Genomic DNA, 24,192 nt, shown 5'->3' on the forward strand with positions numbered 1-24,192 from the left:
ATTATGTGAATGGAACAGAATAGTTTCGATAATGCCTATATTTAGAGCTGACAAACGACAAAGAAGGATCAGGATTCAGGATATATATAAAGATACAAAAAGAACAGACAACAGAAATGGGGGGAAAAATAAAGAAATAATTCATTTTTAATATTGAAAAATCTCAACAAAAGTGAAGCTGTACACACACTAGATGCATATGTGAGAATTCATTGATTTTTTTTTTGCTTTTTTATGTATTCTTGTTAAATATTGTATGTATAATTGCATACAAAAGTGTGGTACATCCTATTAAAATTAAAAAGAAACATTTTTATAAGTATTAACAGGTATATATATATATATATATATACATACATTTACATATAAGGTATAAGTAAAAGCAAAAGAAGCATATGCAAATGTATACATACATTTACATATAAGGTATAAGCAAAAGAATTCAATTCAATAAGATTGTAGAAAATTATATGCAAGTGAGTCTCCCCGTTTAAAATATTTAATGTTTATGCTACTTTTGTGCATTCACTGAATGGATTTTTATTTTTTTTTTCTTCTTCGCTCTAAATCATTTTTTGCAATTTTGTATAAAAGATTACACATCATTTTTATAAAATATTAAATTTTTATATGAAATTCTTTATAACGATTTTAATCTTAATATTAATTTAATATTTGTTTGTAATATTGAATTTTAATTTTAATGAAAATACTTATTACTGTGTACTTACTTACATTATAAGAAAACTTTATTATTTTTCTGCTAAGAACGTGCTCTTTCTTTTCCTAGTGATGTTTTGGTAGACCTTCTTTCATTTACTAGGAGATGTGCAGATATTCAGAAATTTCAGTTAAGCTTTGGAAATAAAAGAGTTTTTGTTAATTATTTGTCTTGTTCGAAAAATAGTTTTTGAAATTTATTGTTTTATAGTTTCTGCGTTATAGTGATGATAAGCTCTAATTAAAGTTAAGTACTACTTTACACTAACAAAAAGAAAAATTTTTGACAATTGATTATGTTTGATTATTATATTATTATATTATTATAACAATTTAGAAATTAGCTGATTAATTATTTTCAAAGTCGTATGAGTAAATATTGCGTCTAACACCAGATTTTGTCTGACGGCAAATAAAAGAAATAATTCTATTTTCATTAGATTTACTGTCAGATTTTTTAAATTTGTCAGACAATTATTTTTTTTTTGTAAAAGATTTGAACAGCGTTCAGGTGATTTTAATTTTTGTTCTAATGTTTGTAGAATTAATCTTACATTTTTTCATATACGTAAACCACACTTTAGACACGAAATTTTGAGTTTATTCATCAGCCCCAACTTTTATCAATAACTTTAAGCCCATAATTTCCGCTTTCGTTTTGTAAGAATATAATTATTTTAAGTAACTATACATATTATGTGTGTTTACGTACTATACTGGAACGGAAAAATTTCAATCGAAATAATATGAATCTTTTATGATTTCCAGCATTTTGTTTTCATTTTGTTGTGCATACTATTAAAAAATCTTTTGAACTCAAAACAAAAATTTTTGTTTAAAATTTTAGAATTTATTGTTGTTTGCATACTTTTAGGGATATATTTTATTTTGAATATCATAAGATTCTTTTGATAAATTTAGTATTCTATAAAAATTTTTTAATTTTAAGTTTTCATTTAATTAATAGGGTCTATAAAATTTAAGTGATTTCAAAATACGGCTACATTTATGTTATTGTTGATGTAAATTACGGATTTGTTTAAATTTATTGCTCAATTATACTAACATACATATATACATACGTTTTTGTCAGAATAAGTTTTTAGTTTAAAAATAATTTTATCTACAGGTGTTGCATTTTCATTTAAATAATGCACTTTATTTTTAATTTATTTTAAAAATTTCTTGCATAGTTGATAAATATTTACAATTTCTTACTATGTAATCAATATATAATGAATTTGTTTACAATATTTTTGAAAGAATTTTATTTTTAAACAATTTTTATCTTGAAGAAATTTTTTTTTTTCATTTTACAAAGACTTTTATGGACTGATCAAGAGATTCCATTGCGGTCTTTAGATTCAATGACCGCATTATTATAAATTTGTGTTCAATTTAAGATTTTAAAAGTTGAAAATTTTTTGCCTTTCATCAATGGTTTGTAAAAACTTTTGAGAATAATAATTTTATAAATGTTTATATAATATAAACATGCATATTATATACCTTTTATGAGTATTAGGAAATTTAGTTCTTTTTGAGTTTTTTTGTTGTGTATTGTTGATATTTATTAAAATAATTGAAACACAATTCAAATTTAATAAAATAAATTAAAATTATTCAATTTAAATTTTTTTCATTTTATTTAACAAAAAAAAAAATCAAATTCTTTCTAATTTATTCTATATATAGGAAAGAATGTAGATTTATTATAAATGTATACACTCTTTGTGTACGTTCACTACCCTTATTTTGTCTACATAATAAAATAATTATATATATTTATGTATATATATTATTATTATTATAATAACACACTATACTTGTATTATATGCAATAAAATACAGGGTATCCCCTTGAATAACTATAATACTCGTATTAATATAAATACATATATGAGTGACAATAGTCAATATAAATATATGAGTGACAAAATTCTAACATAAATATTAATTTGTAAAAAAAATTTTTAAACTGTTTTTAACACATTTTTAACATATGCAACACAAAAAAAAAATTCTAATTACTTTCTCTCTGTCCGCTAGCTGATATATCTTAAGATATATCTTTCATTTAAGATCACAGTTAAAACTTAATGCGGCGAAATCGGTTTTATATAATAAAATCTAATGTGGGAAATCTATTTCTTCAGATAACGCTTTTTCTTCCCGTCTACCCTGTAAAAATATAATGCCGTTAAAGGCTTAGAAATAATTTTTTGTGAAATTTTTTTCAGTTGCTTCTATAAATTGTATAGACAACCCGTATTTGCTTAAAATCGTTGATTTGACGAAAAATTTCTTGTGGTTTTTATTTTTTTTAAATAAGTTTTTTTTTATAGAGTTACCATGAAAATATAAGAATACATAACTTTTTGATTATACATAATATGACATTTTTTTTTCATTTGTTGAATATTTGCAATCCTTTTGAAATTTGCAAAAGAATTTAATATTTTAAGACAACTGACATAATTTAAATTTTAAACCTAAAAGAACTGTGAATCTGATACAGCAAACACATAATATATGGAAGACATACTAGTATCATACACTTAGTATCATAATAACCTATATTTATATAAAAAAAACTACACTAAAGTTTTGACTTTTATTTTATTCACTGCAGCATATTTAATGTGAAAAATATAAATATCACAATTTATTAAAAAATAATATACATACGTACATATATGTGCATATGTTTTTATTATATGTATATATTGATGTGTGTATTGTGTATAGAAGCGTATTATATATTTCAAATTATTATATATTATACATGATAACAAATAAAAGTGAATAATAATTTCAATATTAAATTTTAATGCAATTTCAATTTTAAAGATTTAATAGAGTTGAAACTGTTTAAATTTGACCTATATGAAAATTTAAATTATGTTAAAAGTATTATACTATAATAAATCTGTACACTTGTATATATTATGTATATGTTTCTGTATTAATATATAAATAAATTAATTTAATATAATATTTTTTAAAAATACAATAATAATGCATACTATGGTTTGTGTTTATTGTGTATACAATGTTTATACATATACAAAATATTTATAAATTTAAGATGATACAATTTTAATTTGTATATAATTTAAATAGTTTACGTATGTCAAATAAAAATATTTTATCCAAATTGTTAATTGATATTGCAATTCTTTGTTAAGAGGTATATCATTCTAAATTTTCCATATAAAGTTAAGCCTTTTCTATAATTAAATATGCAGAATTATCTGAGAATGTTATTGCCTCCTTTTCACTTAAAGTTATTTTAACGTACAGGGTAAGCGTCCTACTTCTCTTAAGCTCTCATAATATATTTAAAATGATGTACATACATATAGCATAAAAAATTTTATGTAAACCCTTTGAAAATTTGCTCATCTTATTCATTTTTGTAGAAAGTTTGAATATTTTAATACCTCAATAATATTAATAATTTCAATTTATCCTCTGCACTGAATATGTCTTAAGAATAACATAAATGACATATTATATTATATATTTTATATGTTGTATAAAATTTAATGATATCAAATATAGGAAATTTTTCTTCTTACAAAAAAAAAAACAGCATACCATATGCACGCTTTGCCTATATGAATTCTTCTATTTAAGTGCTCATTTAATTAAGAAAAATTAAATTTAATTTAAAAATATTTTCACTCTTGCAAATTTAAGTATCTATTAAATTTCCTTGATTCTTATTTATGATAAATAAGTAGGACAAGAATTTTATAGTATATTTTCTGTATGTACGTATTCTTATATATAAAATTCTGGAAAATTTCAAATTATTCTATTTTTATTAATATACTCGTACTACACTCTAATTATTATAGAGGGTTTTACTTTTTTAAATTATAAAATTAAAAACATGTATACTTTAATTTATTTGAATATGATTTATTTAGAATTAAGTAGAATATTGTAAAGTTGAAAATATTGAAAAACCGGCATATATATAAGTAATGAGAAAATTAAATTTAATAATAGGATTAATTGATAAAAATAATAACATTTTATAACTGTTATATTATGTAATAAAAACCGTTTCGAAAATCTTATATATTTATAAAAATATCTTGATATAATTATATGTAAATTTAATTTTTGATAATTGGGCTGTTTAACGAATTAGACATTGTTCAAAGCTTTCAGAGTTTTATACATCCTCTTTCTTCTATAAATTCTTACTCTTTCTCTTTGAATTTATTGTATTTCAACGAAGAAATCAGAATATTGACCAGAACTTTCTGCAACATTACAGTCAATTGTGTATTCTATAAATTTAAATAATATTTCTCTTAAGTTCTTGTCTTAATTGAAATAGGTATACATATGTATAAAATATAATAAATATTAATTTACATAATATAATTATTTGTTACGCACGCACATTAATTTTTCTACAAACATGAATTTAAGTACATACATATTAATTAAATTTCAATCAAGTATCAATTTAAGTTTTAAAAACATATGTTAAAAAAAAAAAAGATTAATTTAAATCAATTTAGTTATTGTGACACGAATAAATTTTTCATATATTATATAGCATTTAAATTAATTCTATATACTTAATAAGATAATAAATTGGTATTCACAATAAAAAGTTAGAATATTTTTATATGTATGAAGTGTAGTTTAGTATGGTGCTTTCCATAATAAAACGATATTATTAAAATTTAAGTGCTTTTTATTCTATATGTAAATTACGCATATTTAATTATTACATTTGAATTTTATTAAGTTAGTTTTTGAATATTTCAAAAAATAAAAAATTAAACTTCCTATTATAATTTCTCAACTGAATATTAATTTTTGAAGACGTTTATATAATTGTTTTTAATTGATGTATTCACTCATTCAAAGATCTGTCAGATGTACTTAAATTGTTGACACAGACGCAAGAAACATTCAAAAATTCATATCATTTTTCAAAATACTTATATATATACATATATGTAAGTAGATTTAAGAGGTTTTCAGCAAAACAATAACGTAATAGATATGCAATACATTTTTGACAAAAATTCCTCTTTATTGTTGATAAAATAAAAATTTTCAAGAGCAAAATTGGTTCTCAACATGCTTTTATGAAATACATCACAGTTTTTACTATAGTATCGTAATTTATTGTGTTTGTGAAGACTGGTATAATGAATAATAAAAATTGTAATGCAACTACGAAATACATCAATAAAAATTTTAATAATTAATAACCAATTTGCAGTCGTAGCATTTCTTTTTTTAATTTGGTCAAAAAAGGCAAAACTCCGTATTGATGTAACGCCATTAATTAAGTATTGATGACTAACTGCACATGAACCATAAAAATTACTTGATATCTTCGTTGCTCAGCTGTTAGTTTGTCCGATTAGAAATAAAAAACATTTCTAGCTTCTTGTTCTTGTTAGAATTATATTTAGTTCGAAAATTTCTTGTTATGTTAGAAATTGCGTCAAATGTTTTATGTATTGTCAAATTTTGTCAATTTATATTATTGTTTTTTTTTTTTAATTGAATGGGAGATTTTTATATTATTACACAATATTGCATTTCAGGTAAATGTCCAGCTCAATATTTTACATGTACTGATGGTAAATGTATTCCATTTGGTTGGAAATGTGATAGTAAATATGATTGTGTAGATGGCTCAGATGAATTAAATTGTGGTAATTATTATGCAATCAGAAAATTATTATAGTTGAATATAATATATTCATATATTTATTATATTTATTTTAAATTAATTCTATATCTAATTAGACTATGGCTTTTTCAAATTTCTGTGTTCTATAAAACTTTGCATTGCATTTAACTTTTTTCAACTATGTATTTTTTAATTGAAAATCAGTAAATACTATATTTCAATTGAATATAAATTTTTCTAATGTAATATACATATTTTGAAAATTCTCGTAATATTCTTAATATCTATGCATTTTTTTATTATTACACAATTCTTTACTTTGTCACAATGCCAGAAATTCGTAGCAGGAATTGACTCATAATCTCAAATTAACTATTCGAAAAATTAACACCTTACGAAAATTCTTTTGAAATTTAAATTCATTGTAACAATCAGTAATCTGTTTTACACTCTTTATTTTCATTGAAGAAATCTATATACATATATTTCATTTTCCCTACTAACAATCTGAACAGTACTCATTCATAAACAAGTATGGCTATTCCTTGACAGAAATAGCTAATTTTCTTGTAAATGTCATAATTTTAAAATAATTAAAAAAAAATAATCTACATACCATATTATTGTATTATTAATAAGCCATTTAATTTCCATTTTAGTAACAAATACAACAAAATGTAATGTTGGACAATTTAGATGTAAATCATCTCATAAATGCATACCAATTAGTTGGCAATGTGATGGTGATTTTGATTGCGGTAATAGCGATATATCAGATGAAACAGAATGTCCAAATACAAAAGGAAAATGTCAATCATATGAGAGTGAATGTGAGAATGGAATGTGCTTAGAAATATCAAAATTTTGTGATGGTACTTGGGATTGTGATAGCGATGAATATGATTGTGGTAAGATTTTGTTGAAAATATTTAGAAGTATAAATAACTAATTTAATTCTTAGTTTATCATATACGCAGATTTTAAAGTTGCTTTGAAATAAAATAGCAATTGTTAAAAATATATTGGGAAAAAATCTGTTTGGGGCGAAATAATTTTTTTAAAAAAAAAATTCTCTTATTTTCATTAAGAAATGTTAATATTTTTAATTTTTAGAAAAAGGACCTCCGTTATGTGCTAATATGCATTGTTCATACGATTGTAAATTAACAAATAAAGGAGCAAAATGTTTTTGTCCAAAAGGCTTAGAACCAACTGGTGGTAATGGTACTTCTTGTGCTGATTTTGATGAATGTTCAATAGAAGGGATGTGTGATCAAATATGTAAAAATAAATTTGGTTCGTACGAATGTTCATGTGTTTCAGGTTATGCAAAAAATGGAAATCGATGTTATGCTATTAATGGTAAGAATAAAAAACAATCAATTCGAATCTGAAATATTCCGAGTATATAAAAAACAAAATTATAAAAATTAATAAAAAAATTATGTTTTTGTTTTGTAGTGCCAAAAAATGAAATTGCTTCGTTGATTTTTTTAACTCAAGAAGAAATTCAAAAATTTTCACTTAGCGGCAGGGAAAATGCAACAACTATTCGAAAATCTAATGAAATTGCAATAGAAGTGTGGCATCGTAATCGTACAATTTGTACATTAATATTTAGAACATTATCATCGGCGTCGACATTACGCTGTCGAAAAGTAGATGCCTTAAATGAGACATGGGATTTTCAATTACCAGAAACATTAGTTAGCGCTTCATGTAATAAAAACAAAAAATATACATATAAATTTTGTGATATTTCATAAAATTTTTGAAAAATTTCGATTTGAATATTTCGTTTTTTTTTCTAGCTATCGAACAAATCAGATTAGATTGGATTAGTGGAAATTGGTATTTTATGAATACTGATTCAAAAATGATAATTTTATGTTCAAATAATTTAAAATATTGTCTCCCTGTGTTAAGAAGTTTAGTAAAGCCAACGTCCATGGCTCTTGATCCTACAAAAGGGTATGTAACATTGATTTCTAAATAGGTTTTTGTAAAATGATGTACTAAGATGATTAATTATATATAATATTGGTTAAATTTTAATTTCAGATTTTTATTTTATACCGATTATACTCCTGCTGTAATTCGTTCGTTATTGAACGGTAGTAATAAAACTGTGATAGTTAATACAACAATATATTATCCAACTAGTATTACTTTAGATTTAGCAAATGGCCATATTTATTACATCGATTTATATACAGACTTTGTTGAACGTGTAGATTATAATGGAAAAAATCAATGGTCAATTAAAAAGAGTATTAATGTAAATTGAATAATTTTTGTATAAATATTTTAAATTTCTTAAAAAATAGATTTTATTTTTAATTTTTTTTTGTTTCACTTAAAATAATAGACTCATTCGCTTTTAAAATCTATACATTCCATTGATGTATTTGAAAATACAATATTAATGTCTTCCTGGAGTGATAATAGTATAGTAACTTTGGACAAATTTTCAACACATGCTCATCGTATTTTACCTAATGTTAAGAGAGCTTATGATTTACGAATATTTCATCGTCAGAGACAGCCAGAAGGTAATAATTATCTTTTTGTGTTTTAAAATTTCTAAATACATTACATAAATTTTTAAAATATGTGTATTACAGTTGCTCATCCTTGTCGAGATCCCACTAATGGTAATTGTGAACAATTATGTATTCCATTATGGAAAAATAATGTTGCTATAGCACAATGTGCCTGTAAATCTGGATATAAAATAGTTGGGAAGACAAAATGTGAGCACAATAAGAAAGATACATTTCTGATATATTCGGAAAAGAAAACTAAAAGCATTAAGGGCATATCTATACCAACAACGGAACTATTTAATAATAGTGAAGATGATATTAGTGATGAAGTTATTGTTCCAATATCGAATATAACATCACCAACATTTTTTGATTATAATGCTAAAAATGAAAGTATATTTTTTATTGAAAAGGTTGCGTAAGTATTATTTTAAATATTTTACATTGATAACAATTTAAAAAATAATTCAAAATATTAAATTTAAAATAGAAACGATTATCAAATATTAAGTCAATATTTTAATGGCACAAGCCGATGGGTTGTTATCAAGAACTTAGATTTTTCAACTAATATCGCTTATGATTGGATATCTGAACATATATATTGGTCAAATCATAATAAAATATCAGTAGCATCTCTAAAAAACACAAGTCAAATATATTCTTTTTCAATTGAAAAGGATGCTTCGTCGTTGACAATTGATCCACATGAAGGCAGAATATATTGGTCACAATGGTTTGGCGTCAATGACGGTAAAATTAAAACTTCATGGATGGATGGAACTTATAAACAGGTATTGGCCGATTCAACAGAAAAACCAATGAAATGGCCACAAAGTTTGAATATTGATTTTATTGACAAAAAAATATATTGGTGTGATGCTGGTGAAAATACTATAGAACGAATGAATTTAGATGGGAAAGAACGTGAAATATTATTAAAAAATAATGCTTATAGTCCAATTTCGGTTGCTTATTATAATCAATATGTATTTTGGGTTGATAAAAATAAAGAGAATATATTTAGGTTTCATATAAAAACGGACAGAAGTGATATTAAATCATTAGCCGGAGTTATCTTTTCTGATGGTGGACAAGTTAATTATTTAAAAATTTTCAATAAAAAATTACAAACTGGTACGAATAATTGCAGTAATAAATGGTGCCCTGGTTTATGTTTGCAAACACCTCGTATTGGTGGTGGTGTATGTAAATGTCCCGACGGTACCTCATTAAGTGCTCACGGTAAAAGTTGTATAGCAAATTTAGACATTGATTTACAGTGGACAAATTGCACCAATGGTTTTGTTTGTCGTGATCAAAAGGAATGTATTGAAACAAAAGATCTTTGTGATGGAATTGAGGATTGTGATGACGGTAGTGATGAAGATTATAGTGAAAAAGGATCTTGCCATATTTTTAATTGTGATAGGAAATATAATTTTATTTGTGATAGTATACGTTGTGTGAGACGTAGCTCACTTTGTAGTAGAAGCTTGCCAATATGTAAAGATGGAACCGATCAAATGAATTGCACGGACAGAGTAAGTTAACTTTAATGTCATAAATTGTTAATTTTCAAAATATAAATTTCCGTTTATTAAATTATATTTTTGTAGATTTGTAACGAACATGAATTTACATGCCGCAAAACACGGAAGTGTATTCCACAAAGTTGGGTAAATGACGGCATAATGGACTGTGGTTCAGATGATATATCTGATGAAGAACTTTCCGTTCATACTGAATGTTCAGAGTTTGAGTGTAAAAACGGCTATTGTATTCCATTTTTAAATGTTTGTGATGGTTTAGATAATTGTGGGGATCAATCTGATGAAAAATTTTGTGATTCACAATGTGGTGCTAAAGAAAAATATTGTGTTCCAATTGGTTGCTATGATGAATCGCGTATTTGCGATGGCATACATGATTGTTTAGATTTTAGTGATGAATCAAATTGCAATGGTACAGAAATAAGGAGTGACAATGTACACCTTACAGTAAAACCACAACTCTGTGGGCATACAGAATTTGCCTGCCACGAAGGTTTTGAATGCATACCGATTCATCTTCAATGTGACGGTATTGCCCAATGTATTGACAAATCAGATGAATTGAATTGCAAGCGACTTAGACCAATCCCAACTCTTCCAACTAATATTAGTGCTAACTGTGAACATCCAGATAGAATATGTGCTATTTCTAATGAATGCATCCGAGTTGATCAATTATGTGATGGAAACATTGATTGTCCTGATGCTACTGATGAAGGCTTATGGTGCTCTAGTAAACTATGTGATCATGTAACTGATTGTTCTCATTTTTGCCATAATGCACCGGAAGGATTTGTTTGCACGTGTCCACAGCACATGTATTTGGAACGTAATGGTTCAAACAAATGTAGTCTTAGACATTCTTGTGAACATTGGGATACATGCTCTCAAATTTGCGAGCCTAATGGTAAAACTTATAAATGTAAATGTTATGATGGTTATACGTTGGAGTATGATAAATTTTCTTGTAAAAGTAATAATCCTGATGTTCCTTACGTTATATTTAGTAACAGGCAAGAAATTCGTGGTGTTGATTTGAAGACCGCAGCTGTTAAAACGTTTTATTCTCCGTTAAAAAATACGATTGCTTTAGATTTTTTATATTTGAATGATTCAATTGGCGTGTTTTGGGGCGATGTGATTGAAGATAAAATTTTTTTTGGTAATTTAATTGGTGATGCTATAGTAAATGTTAAAGCTATCGTACAAAATGGTCTATCCACTGCCGAAGGTTTGGCTGTTGATTGGATTGGAATGAATTTATATTGGATAGACAGTAATTTAGATCAAATTGAAGTTGCTTTGATTGATGGAAGGTATCGAAGGACATTGATTGCTGGTGATATGGAAAGCCCCAGAGCAATCGCATTGGATCCTAGAGAAGGTAAAAAACGAAACTAATAGTAAATATTATAAGTTGAGATTCTGCGAAAAGGCATTATTTAAATTTATTTTTAAATTCTTTCAAGGATTACTTTTTTGGACCGACTGGGATGAAAATTTTCCAAGAATTGAACAGTGCTCGATGGCTGGTGAATTCCGTAAAACGATAGCACATATGAGTCAAATAAATGGTGCTTGGCCAAATGGTTTAACTTTGGATTACACACAGAAACGTGTATATTGGGTTGATGCAAGATCAGACTCAATACATACAACGAGGTACGATGGCAGTGATCGTCATTTAGTGATCAGAGATAAAGAAACCTTATCTCATCCATTTGCAATAACATTATTTGAGAATTTCGTTTACTGGACAGATTGGAGAACGAATTCTGTAATACGAGCTAATAAATGGAATGGTTCCGATATACAAGTCATACATAGAACATTGACTCAACCATTCGGTATACAAATTTTGCATTCTAGTAGGCAACCACGAGACACATATAATCCATGTCAAAGTGAAAATGGGGGTTGTTCGCATTTATGTCTTCTTAGTGTTAACCAAACTTATAAATGCGAATGCCCACATGTGATGCGACTTAGCTCATATGATGGAAAATTATGCGTTCAAAATGAACAAGTTTTGCTATTTATTATGGGAAGCGAAATACGAGGAATAGATTTGATTCAACCAAACCATCATACAATCCCAACTATAAGTCATTCTCCGCAAGTTTTAGCGCCGCAACGTATTGATTTTTTGGTCGATGGAAATCGGCTTTATTGGTCAGACACACAACTGAATGAAGTTAAAACAGCTGGATTATCTGACGGATATATAGAAACTATTTTGAACACTGATGTTCAGAAACCATTAGGTTTTGCGGTGGACTGGATTTCCAAAAATCTCTTTGTTTCCTCTGCAAAGGAAAAATGCCAAATTTTGGCCACAAATTTGAATGGAGAATTTGTAACAGAAGTCCATCGAGATTTAAATATTGTACAAAGTATTGCTCTAGATCCAGCTAATGGACAAATGTACTGGTCTCATTCAGATAAAAGCAACAAAGTTCATGAAATCGAAGTCAGTTCAATGGATGGGTCAAATAGACAACTATTATTTAACGGTTCAAAATCAATGCAAAGTTTAGCAATCGACTTTGGTGATAGTAGAATTTATTTTGTTTATTTAAACTCAGGTATAATATCTTATCTAGATTTGCAAGATCTACGTGTGAATGAAATATTGTCATCAAGCGAAGTAATGTCAATTAGTAGTGTGACTGTTTATAATAACTCATTATATTTTCCTGAAAACATACAGAGTGTAATAATGAGTTGTGAAAAAGATAATTGTATGGCAAGTATGTCACCACTAAGGAAAAATACGAATAGTATTCAAGCGATTAAAATGTTTTACTTAAATGCTCAATTAGGCTCTAATTCATGTGCCAAATACAATGGCAATTGTGAACACTTATGTTTACCAGTCTCTGCAAAAGCACATAGTTGTAAGTGTGCTATTGGATTTGAAAAGGAATTAAGCGGTTCCAATAAGTGTATTGGAAAATCAGAATTTATTTTTTATTCCATAAGTCATGAGTTAAAAGGAATTTCACTGCCCTTAAAAGATGATATGGATGACATTTCTTCAGTAAGTATTTGAAATACTATAAAAAAATTATTTTTAAAGTTTTATTCTTTTACAGGCGCTGGGGCCTATTTCCCGAATATCATTAGCCACAAATATCGACTATCATGCGGCAGAGGATAGACTTTATTGGTCTGACAGTGAAAAAGGCACAATAACAAGAATTAAACGTGACGGAACAAATAGAGAAATAATATTAAAGCAAAGTGATCCATTTGATTTGAATGATTCTGATTGGTTGGGAGGAATTGCTGTTGATTGGGTAGCCGAAAATATTTATTGGAGTGACACGAAACGTAATATTATTGAAGTTTCACGTTTAAATGGATCATACCGCTATGTTGTACTATCTAACGTAGAAAAGCCGAAAGCTTTAGCTGTTGATCCGATAGCGGGGTATTTATTCTATTTGGGTGAAGATCAAATAGTACGAACAGGTCTAGATGGAAGTCAACCATTTAGCTTAGTTAACCAAACTAAAGGTGCAACAAATCTTGTGCTTGATATTGAAAATCAAAAAGTTTACTGGTGCGAAAAACTGTTCGGTGGAAATAAAATTATGAGAGTGGATTATGATGGAAATCTGAAAACGTTAATGTTGAATCACAGTTATGGAGAGCCTGTTGCTTTGGGTTTAATAGATGATCAAATTTATTGGGCTGACAACATTCCAAGTGGTGGAAGTATTAAAATGGTTTCCATTAATAATTTGTCCTACTATGAATCGATCGCAACATCTGATGGAAATCCGTTAAAAGACTTAAAAATATTTTCAAATCGAATTCAAAATGGAACTAATTTTTGTGCTGAAAATAATGGAGGTTGTCAACAGTTATGTCTGTATAATGGGACACATCCTGTATGTGCTTGCTCTCACGGAAGAGTAAGTGAAGACGGACGACTTTGTGAAGAATATGATAAATTTTTAGCGTTTTCAAAGACAACTGCTATTGAAAGTATTCATATGACAGACCCACTAAATGAAAACAGACCTGTAGAAAGCATAAGCAATGCAACATTTATGAAAAGTGTGATTGCCTTAAGTTACGACTATGATAATAAAAGAATATTTTACTCCGATATACAATTAAGATCGATTAATTGGGTATATTTTAATGGAACAGATCATAGAATCATAATAAAAAACCAATCAACCGTGGAAGGATTAGCATATGATCCCGTACACCGAAATTTGTTTTGGACTTCCAATAATGATGCATCTATAAGATCATTTTATATGAATAACTTAACTGAGAATGTGAACGAGAATTCTAAAGGAATTCAGCAAGTATTGCGATTGCAAGTTTTAGACAAGCCCAGAGGAATAGCTGTTGAACCTTGTATGGCGATGATATATTGGACAAATTGGAATACCAAAGCCCCGGCAATTCAACGTGCATATGTAACAGGTAATACAAATTTTATTTTTGGAACAAACTACATGCGAAAATAAAATATATCTAAAGTATCTAATTATAATTTTGTACGTATAATTTTATACTTGTTTAGGTTTTGGCTTGGAAAGCATAATTAAAGTTGCGATTGTGATGCCCAATGCAATAACTTTGGATTATGAGGAAAATAAATTATACTGGGCTGATGCCCGTTTAGATAAAATTGAGAGAGCTGATTATGATGGCACTCATAGAGTAGTTTTAGCGCATTCAACACCGAAACACCCATTCGCTTTGGCTGTTTATGGTGATTTATTATTTTGGACTGATTGGGTATTGCACGCAGTAGCAAGAGCCAACAAACATTCAGCGGGAGATGTAATAGTTTTAGAAGCTAAAGTAGGAAGACCAATGGGTATAATTGCTATCCAAAATACAACGAAAAACTGTGAAGCTAACGAGTGTCGTGTACTGAATGGAGGTTGTGAAGATGTGTGTATTTTGGATAAAAAAGGAAAACCAAGTTGCCAGTGCACTAGAGGTATTTTGGCATCAGATAAGAAGAGATGTATACAAAAGGATGGAATTGAATGCCCTGTTGGGTATTTTCATTGTGGTTCTGGTGAATGCATTTCCTATGAGTTTACCTGTGATCAAACGTATCATTGTATGGACCGCTCAGATGAAACTACTGGCTTCTGTATTACAAGGCAATGTCCAAAAGAATTCTTTAGATGCAATAATCATCGTTGTATTCATAAAAACGAAGTATGTGACGGTGTTCATAATTGCGGTGATGGCAGTGATGAAACACCTGAACTTTGTAATTGTACTGAGAGCGAAAAGAAATTCCTTTGTAAATCAGGTGAATGTGTTGGCATTTTATCAAGATGTGACAATTATCCAGATTGTAAAGATGCAAGTGATGAAATGGGTTGCCCACCAAGAGAATGTGAAGCTAGGGTACCAATTCCATGTCCTAATACAACGGCTTGCTACATGCAATCTTGTTAGTAAACTAATTTATAATGTTAAATCATTTTTAAAATTATTGTACTGAACTTTAGGGCGTTGTGACGGCGAAAACGATTGTTGGGACAATTCCGATGAAATAGGTTGTGAGAATGTGACAAGACCACCATGCGCACCTGGTCAATTTAAGTGTGCAAATGGCCGCTGCATTAATGAAAAATGGCGTTGCGATAATGAAGATGATTGCTTGGATGGCACTAATAACACTTTAAGCTCTGATGTAAGTAAATGGTTTTTCATTTATTCAAGTGCATTTATTTAAAAGTGAAATTTTTTCGTTAACTTATTAAGTACACTCTTTAAATTTTCTGTCTTATCTTCTCTATTTAGGAATTCAATTGTAAGGAATGCAAAGATGATGAATTTAAATGTGATGATGGTTGCATACCAAGCAAATATCAATGTGACGGAACGCCAGATTGTCACGACGGTTCTGATGAGGGCACCCAATGCGGGGAACATAATTGTAAAGACAATATGTTTAAATGTAATAGTAGTGGAAAGTGCATTCCGGAAAAGTATGTTTGCGACGGCGAAGTGGATTGTCCTGAACGAGAGGATGAGCATGATCAATGTGCGAGAATTACATTAACACGGATTGATCATTGCCTGCCACCAATGTTTTTGTGTTCAAGTGGTGAATGCTTGGAACCACAATATGTATGCGACGGCGATACAGACTGTCGTCATGGTGATGATGAATACGAGGACTGCACATCTTTTTGGCCCCACAGATCTTGTGCTCCAGATGAATTTCAATGTAAAAATTTGCGTTGCATTCCAAAAAGGAGTGTGTGTGATCTAAAAGACGACTGCTTTGATAATTCAGATGAAGACATTGAAGTTTGCAGCAATTCGTCAAAGCTATGTGCTGAACCAGAATTTTACCGTTGTGGAACAGGAGCATGCGTTCGATCAAATTTATTATGCAATGGAAGAAATGATTGTGGAGATTTTAGTGATGAGCAATCCTGTAATATCAATGAATGTTTAAGTGATATATGTGAGCATGAATGTGAAGATAAGATAGTGGGTTACGAGTGCAAATGTCATAAAGGTTTCAAAGTGAATGTTAATAACAGAAATGCTTGCGAAGACATAAACGAGTGCGAAGAAATGCATCCCTGCAGTCAGATATGCATAAACACTTACGGTAGCTACCATTGTGATTGCGTTGATGGTTTCGAACTAAAAAATAGACACGTTTGCAAGGCCACTAGCAATGAAACAGTTAAACTTATTTTTTCAAATCGTTATTATATTAGACAAGTTAATACGCAAGGAAATGGAACAATTTTGTTGCATCAATTATTAAATGCCGTAGCTTTGGATTTTGAATGGAAAACTAAGTGTTTGTTTTGGTCTGATGTAACCTCGACTTTAGCAACAATAAAACGTTACTGTCATTCAGATAATAAAACAACTACGCTGCATCAGCAAATGCTGAAAAACCCGGACGGATTGGCAGTGGATTGGGTAGGAGAAAATTTATATTGGTGTGATAAGGGAATGGATGCAATTGAAGTCTCGAAACTAGACGGAAAGTATAGAAAAATAATCATAAATAAAAATCTTAGAGAGCCGCGAGCCATTGTTTTAGATCCATATCGCAGATATATTTATTGGTCAGATTGGGGTGATTTACCATATATTGGTAAAGCTGGTATGGATGGTTCTGATCAAAAAATGATTATTCAAGATAATCTTGGTTGGCCTAATGCTTTAACAATTAGTTTTGAAACAGAGGAATTATTTTACGGAGATGCTAGAGAAGATTTTATTGCTGTTAGTGACTTAAATGGAAAAAGTATCAGGTAAAATCAATTTTATTTAATTTATTGTTTTTGAATAAGATTTGACTCCCTTTATTATATTTTAGAATACTTCTTAGTCGAAATACTCACCCAAACCTGAATCTTCATCATATTTTTGCAATTGCTGTTTGGGAAGACCGAATATATTGGTCCGATTGGGAAACTAAATCAATTGAATACTGTAAAAAGTATGACGGATCTAATTGTTCAACATTAATCACAACAATACATCGTCCAATGGATTTAAGAGTTCACCACCCTTATAGGCAGCGAGCTTTAAATACAACAAGTCCGTGCGAAAATGCTAATTGTTCCACTTTATGTTTATTGTCTCCAGAATTTCCATATTACAAATGTTTGTGTCCAAATAATTTCATTTTGGAAGAGGATGAGCGTTCATGTAAAGCCAATTGTACAGCAGCTCATTTTAAATGTCATAGCACATATAAGTGCATACCGTTTTATTGGCGATGTGACACACAAGATGACTGTGGAGATAAGAGTGACGAACCACCTGATTGTCCCCCTTTCCACTGTGAACCAGGACAATATCAATGCAAGAACCAAAAGTGCATTCATCCGTCATCTATTTGTGACGGAATAAACCAATGTGGTGATCTTTCCGATGAAGCCGATTGTGACGAATTTACTTGCTTTGATAACAATTTTAAATGTTCAAGATCTGGAAATAAGACAGCTTTCTGCATTGATATCATCAAACGTTGTGATGGAAATAAGGATTGCCCGAACGGTGAAGATGAGCATAATTGCTCTCCAATTCAATGCCAAAAAAATCAATTTCAATGCGGTAATAATAAATGTATTCCACAAGTTTGGGTTTGTGATAATGATACTGATTGCATTGATAAATCAGACGAAATGAATTGCGAGCAAAGAAGCTGTTCATCAAATGAGTTTTCATGTAAACAAGGTCGTTGTATACCAATGTCTTGGCGTTGCGATGGAGAAGAGGATTGTCAGGATGGTGAGGATGAGCCACCCAGCTGTCATTCTGCAAAAGAAAATAGTTGTGAACCAACCTATTTTAAATGTGATAATTCAAAATGCATTCCAGGTCGTTGGAAATGTGATTACGAAAATGATTGTGGTGATAACAGTGATGAAATAAAATGTCCTTTGCGTAATTGCTCAGAAAGCGAATTTAGGTGCGATTCAGGAAAGTGCCTTAAACATGACCAATTTTGTGATGGGGAAGTTCATTGCGATGATGGTAGCGACGAAAGAGAATGCAACAACAAAACCTGTTCACCAGAAGAGTTTCGGTGTGAAACTATTAGTACATGTATAAACAAGCAGTATAAATGTGACGGCGATGATGATTGTCCAGATGGGTCGGACGAAGTTAACTGTACATGTTCTGCTGACCATTTTGCTTGTGATAATGGTAAATGTATCATGAAAAGATGGCGATGTGATGGTTGGGCCGACTGCGCGGACGGTTCTGATGAAAGCTTAAATACTTGTCAAAATCACTCTTGTCATGCAAATGCCTATAAGTGCCCAAATTTAAAATGTATTCGTAAATCAGCGTTATGTGATGGAGTTGATGATTGCGGTGACGGAACTGATGAAAGCGCTTTTATTTGTTCGTCATTGCCTAAATGCCGCTATGATCAGTTTCAGTGTGATGATAACTCTTGTATTGCTTCTAAATTTAAATGTGATGGTAAATGAATAAATATTTTTTTTATTATTTACCTTGAATACAGTAATATTCAATATAATATTTTTAGGTCATTATAATTGCGCTGACGGTTCGGACGAGATGAACTGTCAATCTCCAGTATGCGGATTTGGTACATGCTCTCATATTTGCATTGAGAAAAAAGCAGGACATTTTTATTGTAAATGTAGCGATGGTTATCAAAAGGGTCCAAATAAAAACGATACTTGTTTGGCTGTGGAAATGGACCAAATCTTGTTACTAGCGTCCGAGCAAGAATTTCGTTATATATTGCCACAAAAGCATTCAAATACAATGACAATGGGTGCATTACAAACAAATAGTCTAAAGATTGATGTTTTTGATGCGCTAATTGTAGAAAAGACTAATGCTTTACTTTTCTGGATTGATTCTCATCACAACAAAATTCATACTATTAAAATTCCTAATCTCAATAATTTAAACTACGAAACAAAACGCCAAATCAGAAGTCTAGAAATTTTAAATGAATTCAATACGCCAAATATAGATGATCCAAAGTCACTTGCCATTGAATGGGTGACAAAAAAAATTTATATAATAGATTCAAGGCACAACAAGATAATTGCCACAGATATAAACGGAACTATATATGCGAGCTTAGTAGAAACTGGCTTGCACCCGACGGACATAGTTGTTGAGCCTGAATCTAGAGTAATGATTTGGTCCACTCTTGAAAACGGTATTTTAGTGGCATCTTTAGATGGTAAACATAAAAAAAGTTTAGTTGAAACCGATGTTGGATGGCCAATTAGCTTAAGCATTGATTACCCAACAGGCAGACTATATTGGGCTGACTATAGAAAAGGAACTATTGAAACTTGCTTTTTAAATGGAAAAGACCGACACGTAGTTAAACGCTTTGAAAAGAATGAGAAACCTCAAAAAATAGATGTATTTGAGGATTTTGTTTATATTAAATTATATGATCAAAGTATAATTAAACTTAACAAATTCGGACATGATAATGGAACGTATTTATTGAAAGGATACCGATCTTCTGACATAGGAATTATTCATTATCTCAAACAGAATCAAAATAGTAATTATTAAATTTATTATTAAGGTAGTTTTTTATTTATATTTTTATTTGATAGTTTCAAATCCGTGTTCAATAAATCCTTGTGATTCAAAGAAAGCTATGTGCATATTATCTTCGGAACCAAAGGGTTATTCTTGCAAATGTCCAACTGAGTATGTTATGATACATACTAGTGCCGGTGTAAGTTTTATTTCTATAATTTTAAATATTTCGTACTGCATAAAATAATGCTAAAACTACATATAAATATGTGTAAATTTTTTTTTTTTATTTTTTGATAATTGATCAAATGTTTAGAAGGAAGAATGTAAGCCAATAGAAGATTTACCAGATCATTGTCCAATTAGATGCCACAAAGGAAGATGTAAATATATAGACCATCAACCCCGTTGCATTTGTGATCCAATGTATGACGGAGAGCTATGTGATCATTATAGATGTTCTGGATATTGTAAAAATGAAGGCGTATGTAAAATAGGAGAAAATTCTACTGATGGCATACCATCTTTAATTTGTTTATGCCCACCAAACTGGTCCGGTACACATTGTGAAATTTCATTGCATGAGTGCCAAAGTCGTTGTCACAATGGTGGAAGCTGCTCAATATTGGATTCTGGTGTTTTCAGGTGCGATTGTCCAGATCGTTTTGTTGGAGAAAAATGCGAACATTGTTTCAATTTAACTTGTGAGAACAACGGAATTTGCCGGGAAACAGTTTCCGGAACAACTCAATGTGACTGTCCTGATGGGTAGGTCTTTAACTTTCTCTGCAGTGAAGTTAAATTTTTTAAGATAAATGAATTAAACATAAACGTTTTATTTGCTCTAATAGCTTTATTGGAAAACGATGTGAAATAAATGAATGTCATGACGTATGTTTAAATGGCGGAAATTGCACTATTGATATTCAAGGGCCCCAGTGTAAATGTCCATATAGATATATGGGAAATAAATGTGAAATTGATCTATGTCAAACTGAAAATCCTCCAGAGTGTAAGATTTAAAATATATTTATTGAAACTTTGTTTAAATTTTTATTTTTATTTTTTTTATTCTGCTTTAAACTATTTCCAATATCAGTTTGTGACGAAACTATGATATTCAATCATACACCATGTACAAGCAAAAGATGCCAAAATAATGGAATTTGTCACATTATAAGAAATGAGGGAATTTGTAATTGTACTGAAACATGGAACGGAGAAAACTGTGAGGTATTCTTTTTATCACCAAATTAGTTAAATATGCCTTAACTTATATTTTATTTTCACAGAAATATGTAGAAGCCGACAACCCGTGTATTGGCTACTGTTATAATGGTGGAATATGCAGGTTAGATAATGTTGATCTTCCGTCATGTATATGTATAGGGGATTGGAATGGCGAACAATGTAACAAACCACCCCAATGCTTGAATGATTGTGGTATTTGCAGGCTCGGCAGTTCTATAAACGAATGCTTGTAAATCAAAATTTATTTTAAACATTTTTTTTAACATTTTATTCCAAGAAATTGTTTTCTTACAAAATTTTTTATTTCAGATGTAGTAACGGAAGAGTAAGTAATTGTGTTTCTGACAGTAATGAGATACTTACCGAGGAAAGAGTTGACTCAGCTAAAACTCTAACAATATTGGCGGTTGCTCTTGCAGTCATAATTTTAATATTGGCGTTCTTTGGTGGTGCAATTGTTTTCTTAAGGTAATTTTAAAATTAATGCAAGATATCGATATCAACAATGAGATTTTGAAAACTTTTATTTTAATTGTTTAATTTGTATTATTTGACAATTCTAAGTTTCCCGATTTATTTTGTACACCACTTAGTTGTTTATTCTCTTGGGTTTTCTTCATGCTCTCCATTGTTAGAACGACAGCATCGACCAATCTGCTGGTGTTTTCGATGAATATGTTATATTTTTCAGCCTCCAATTTTAAATTAAGAACATTTAATTTTAATTCAGTAACTTTGTTTTCAAATTCCAAAATATTCATGAAATGCAAATCATATTGAACTTCTTCTTCCATTTCCATTTTAGTTTTACTTTATAGTTCGTGTTATACCAAATAGGAAATAGCGGTTAACAAGTTAAAAATATCTAATTGAACAAAGCATATCAAGTGTATAATTTATATAAATTGAAAAAATATATCAATTGTATAAGAAAAACAAAGACAAGAATATTTTTCAAGTTAATATCAAAGTAGTATATCCATAATAAGTTGTTTCATTATTATGTTTTCAGGCCCTTTATAATAGATATACCTGATTAATAAATAGACAATATATTTGCAAAAAAGAAACAGATGTAATTTAAAAATATGTTTCATGCCTACATGAATATATATATATATTATGTATACAAAACAACGTGAAGAAAAACACCACCGTTATAAATAAAACAATTTATTATTTGTTTTTTCTTTAGGAAAAGAAGAATATCACAGCCATTTTCCCACGCTCGATTAACAGATAATGTTGAAATTACGAACCCAATGTATTTGGGAGATGCGGACGAGGTGCCTTCTTTTGTACATGATGAGGATAAAGTTTGTTTTAATACGATAAATATAACTGAAATAATAATTTTCAAAATTGTTCATGTAATTTTAGGGTCATTTCGCGAATCCAGTTTATGAGTCAATGTATGCCGGGATGCCAATTGATCAAAATGTCACAGAAATGACTACAACTGGGCCAATAGACGAACGTAAAGGTTTATTACAACATTCTCATGAAGAAACAAATACTCAAGACATTCTTTGATAGTTAACAATTTGAAATAAAAATAGAAATTAAAAAAATTTAAAATTATTATAAATCACGATTTTTGATGCAATCAATATATTGACAGAATAAAAATGATTATAAAATTGAAAAAATAACAAACTAGGGTAAAGTTGAAAAGTGCATTGATTATAAATAAATATATTAAATTATAAAATAATAGTGAAAGTACGAATTTTTTTTATAATTTCTATAAAATTTCCGCATAGTTTATCATAAATAAAATTTTATTATGAAATTTAATGTAAATACACATGATGGCAATGCTTATTAACTGTTAGATAGCAATGTTAGAGATAATTATTGTATTACAATATGATTAAGAATAATTTGTTTTAAGTATATTATTTTATGACAAATTATATTAAGAGAAATCCGAATTCAAATTTTACATAGATTTTTTTTAAATCTTTTTTTATAATATTTTGGTTTTAATTAATTAATATCAATTTTGCTTGTTATTAGAATTAAGTCGAATAAAATTCACATTTTTTCCAAATTTGTCGAGATGTAGACATATTTTATATGCCAAAACTTTTTTTTTGCAAAAGAAAAAGAAAAAAAAATGAAACTGACTTTGTAAATATGTATGTAATAATTATTATAAAATTTGTATAATTTCATTTAATTTTGTAAATTATTGTTTATGTTGAAACTCTCTTTTAAGTATAATTTATCACCATTCATTTATATTTTAAGTTAAATGTTTTAACTTTATAAAGAAGTAGTTTTTTTAATAAGTTAATTAAAAATTGATATTACAAAATAATGAGAAAATAGATATGAGATTTTTAGTGTATAAGACATTTTAAAAAAATTTCATTTTTAAAAGAAATAGTTTAGGAAAAAATATATTACGTACGTTCAA

At 28.8% G+C, this 24,192-nt stretch overlaps 1 protein-coding gene across 1 annotated transcript in view; it reads left to right on the plus strand.

The window, feature by feature from the left end:
* LOC129606437 (prolow-density lipoprotein receptor-related protein 1) overlaps positions 1-23,696 on the plus strand; it is an 85,103-nt gene extending 61,407 nt beyond the window's left edge. The window contains exons 2-26 of the mRNA XM_055516770.1: positions 6,309-6,419; positions 7,057-7,305; positions 7,511-7,759; positions 7,859-8,116; positions 8,209-8,368; positions 8,459-8,675; positions 8,766-8,949; positions 9,022-9,361; positions 9,434-10,487; positions 10,563-11,880; positions 11,966-13,536; positions 13,592-14,942; positions 15,043-15,936; positions 15,995-16,179; positions 16,290-17,773; positions 17,839-19,460; positions 19,528-20,538; positions 20,594-20,722; positions 20,843-21,287; positions 21,371-21,531; positions 21,619-21,752; positions 21,812-21,999; positions 22,080-22,238; positions 22,966-23,086; positions 23,151-23,696. Coding sequence (XP_055372745.1) covers positions 6,309-6,419; positions 7,057-7,305; positions 7,511-7,759; positions 7,859-8,116; positions 8,209-8,368; positions 8,459-8,675; positions 8,766-8,949; positions 9,022-9,361; positions 9,434-10,487; positions 10,563-11,880; positions 11,966-13,536; positions 13,592-14,942; positions 15,043-15,936; positions 15,995-16,179; positions 16,290-17,773; positions 17,839-19,460; positions 19,528-20,538; positions 20,594-20,722; positions 20,843-21,287; positions 21,371-21,531; positions 21,619-21,752; positions 21,812-21,999; positions 22,080-22,238; positions 22,966-23,086; positions 23,151-23,303 — 13,748 coding nt within the window. The 3' untranslated portion in view covers positions 23,304-23,696. The remainder of the gene's footprint in view (positions 1-6,308; positions 6,420-7,056; positions 7,306-7,510; positions 7,760-7,858; positions 8,117-8,208; positions 8,369-8,458; positions 8,676-8,765; positions 8,950-9,021; positions 9,362-9,433; positions 10,488-10,562; positions 11,881-11,965; positions 13,537-13,591; positions 14,943-15,042; positions 15,937-15,994; positions 16,180-16,289; positions 17,774-17,838; positions 19,461-19,527; positions 20,539-20,593; positions 20,723-20,842; positions 21,288-21,370; positions 21,532-21,618; positions 21,753-21,811; positions 22,000-22,079; positions 22,239-22,965; positions 23,087-23,150) is intronic.
* The last annotated feature ends 496 nt before the right edge of the window (positions 23,697-24,192 follow it).

This window comes from Condylostylus longicornis, unplaced genomic scaffold (assembly GCF_029603195.1).
Source record: "Condylostylus longicornis isolate FDR11 unplaced genomic scaffold, ASM2960319v2 ptg000018l, whole genome shotgun sequence".
Lineage (NCBI taxonomy): Eukaryota > Metazoa > Arthropoda > Insecta > Diptera > Dolichopodidae > Condylostylus > Condylostylus longicornis.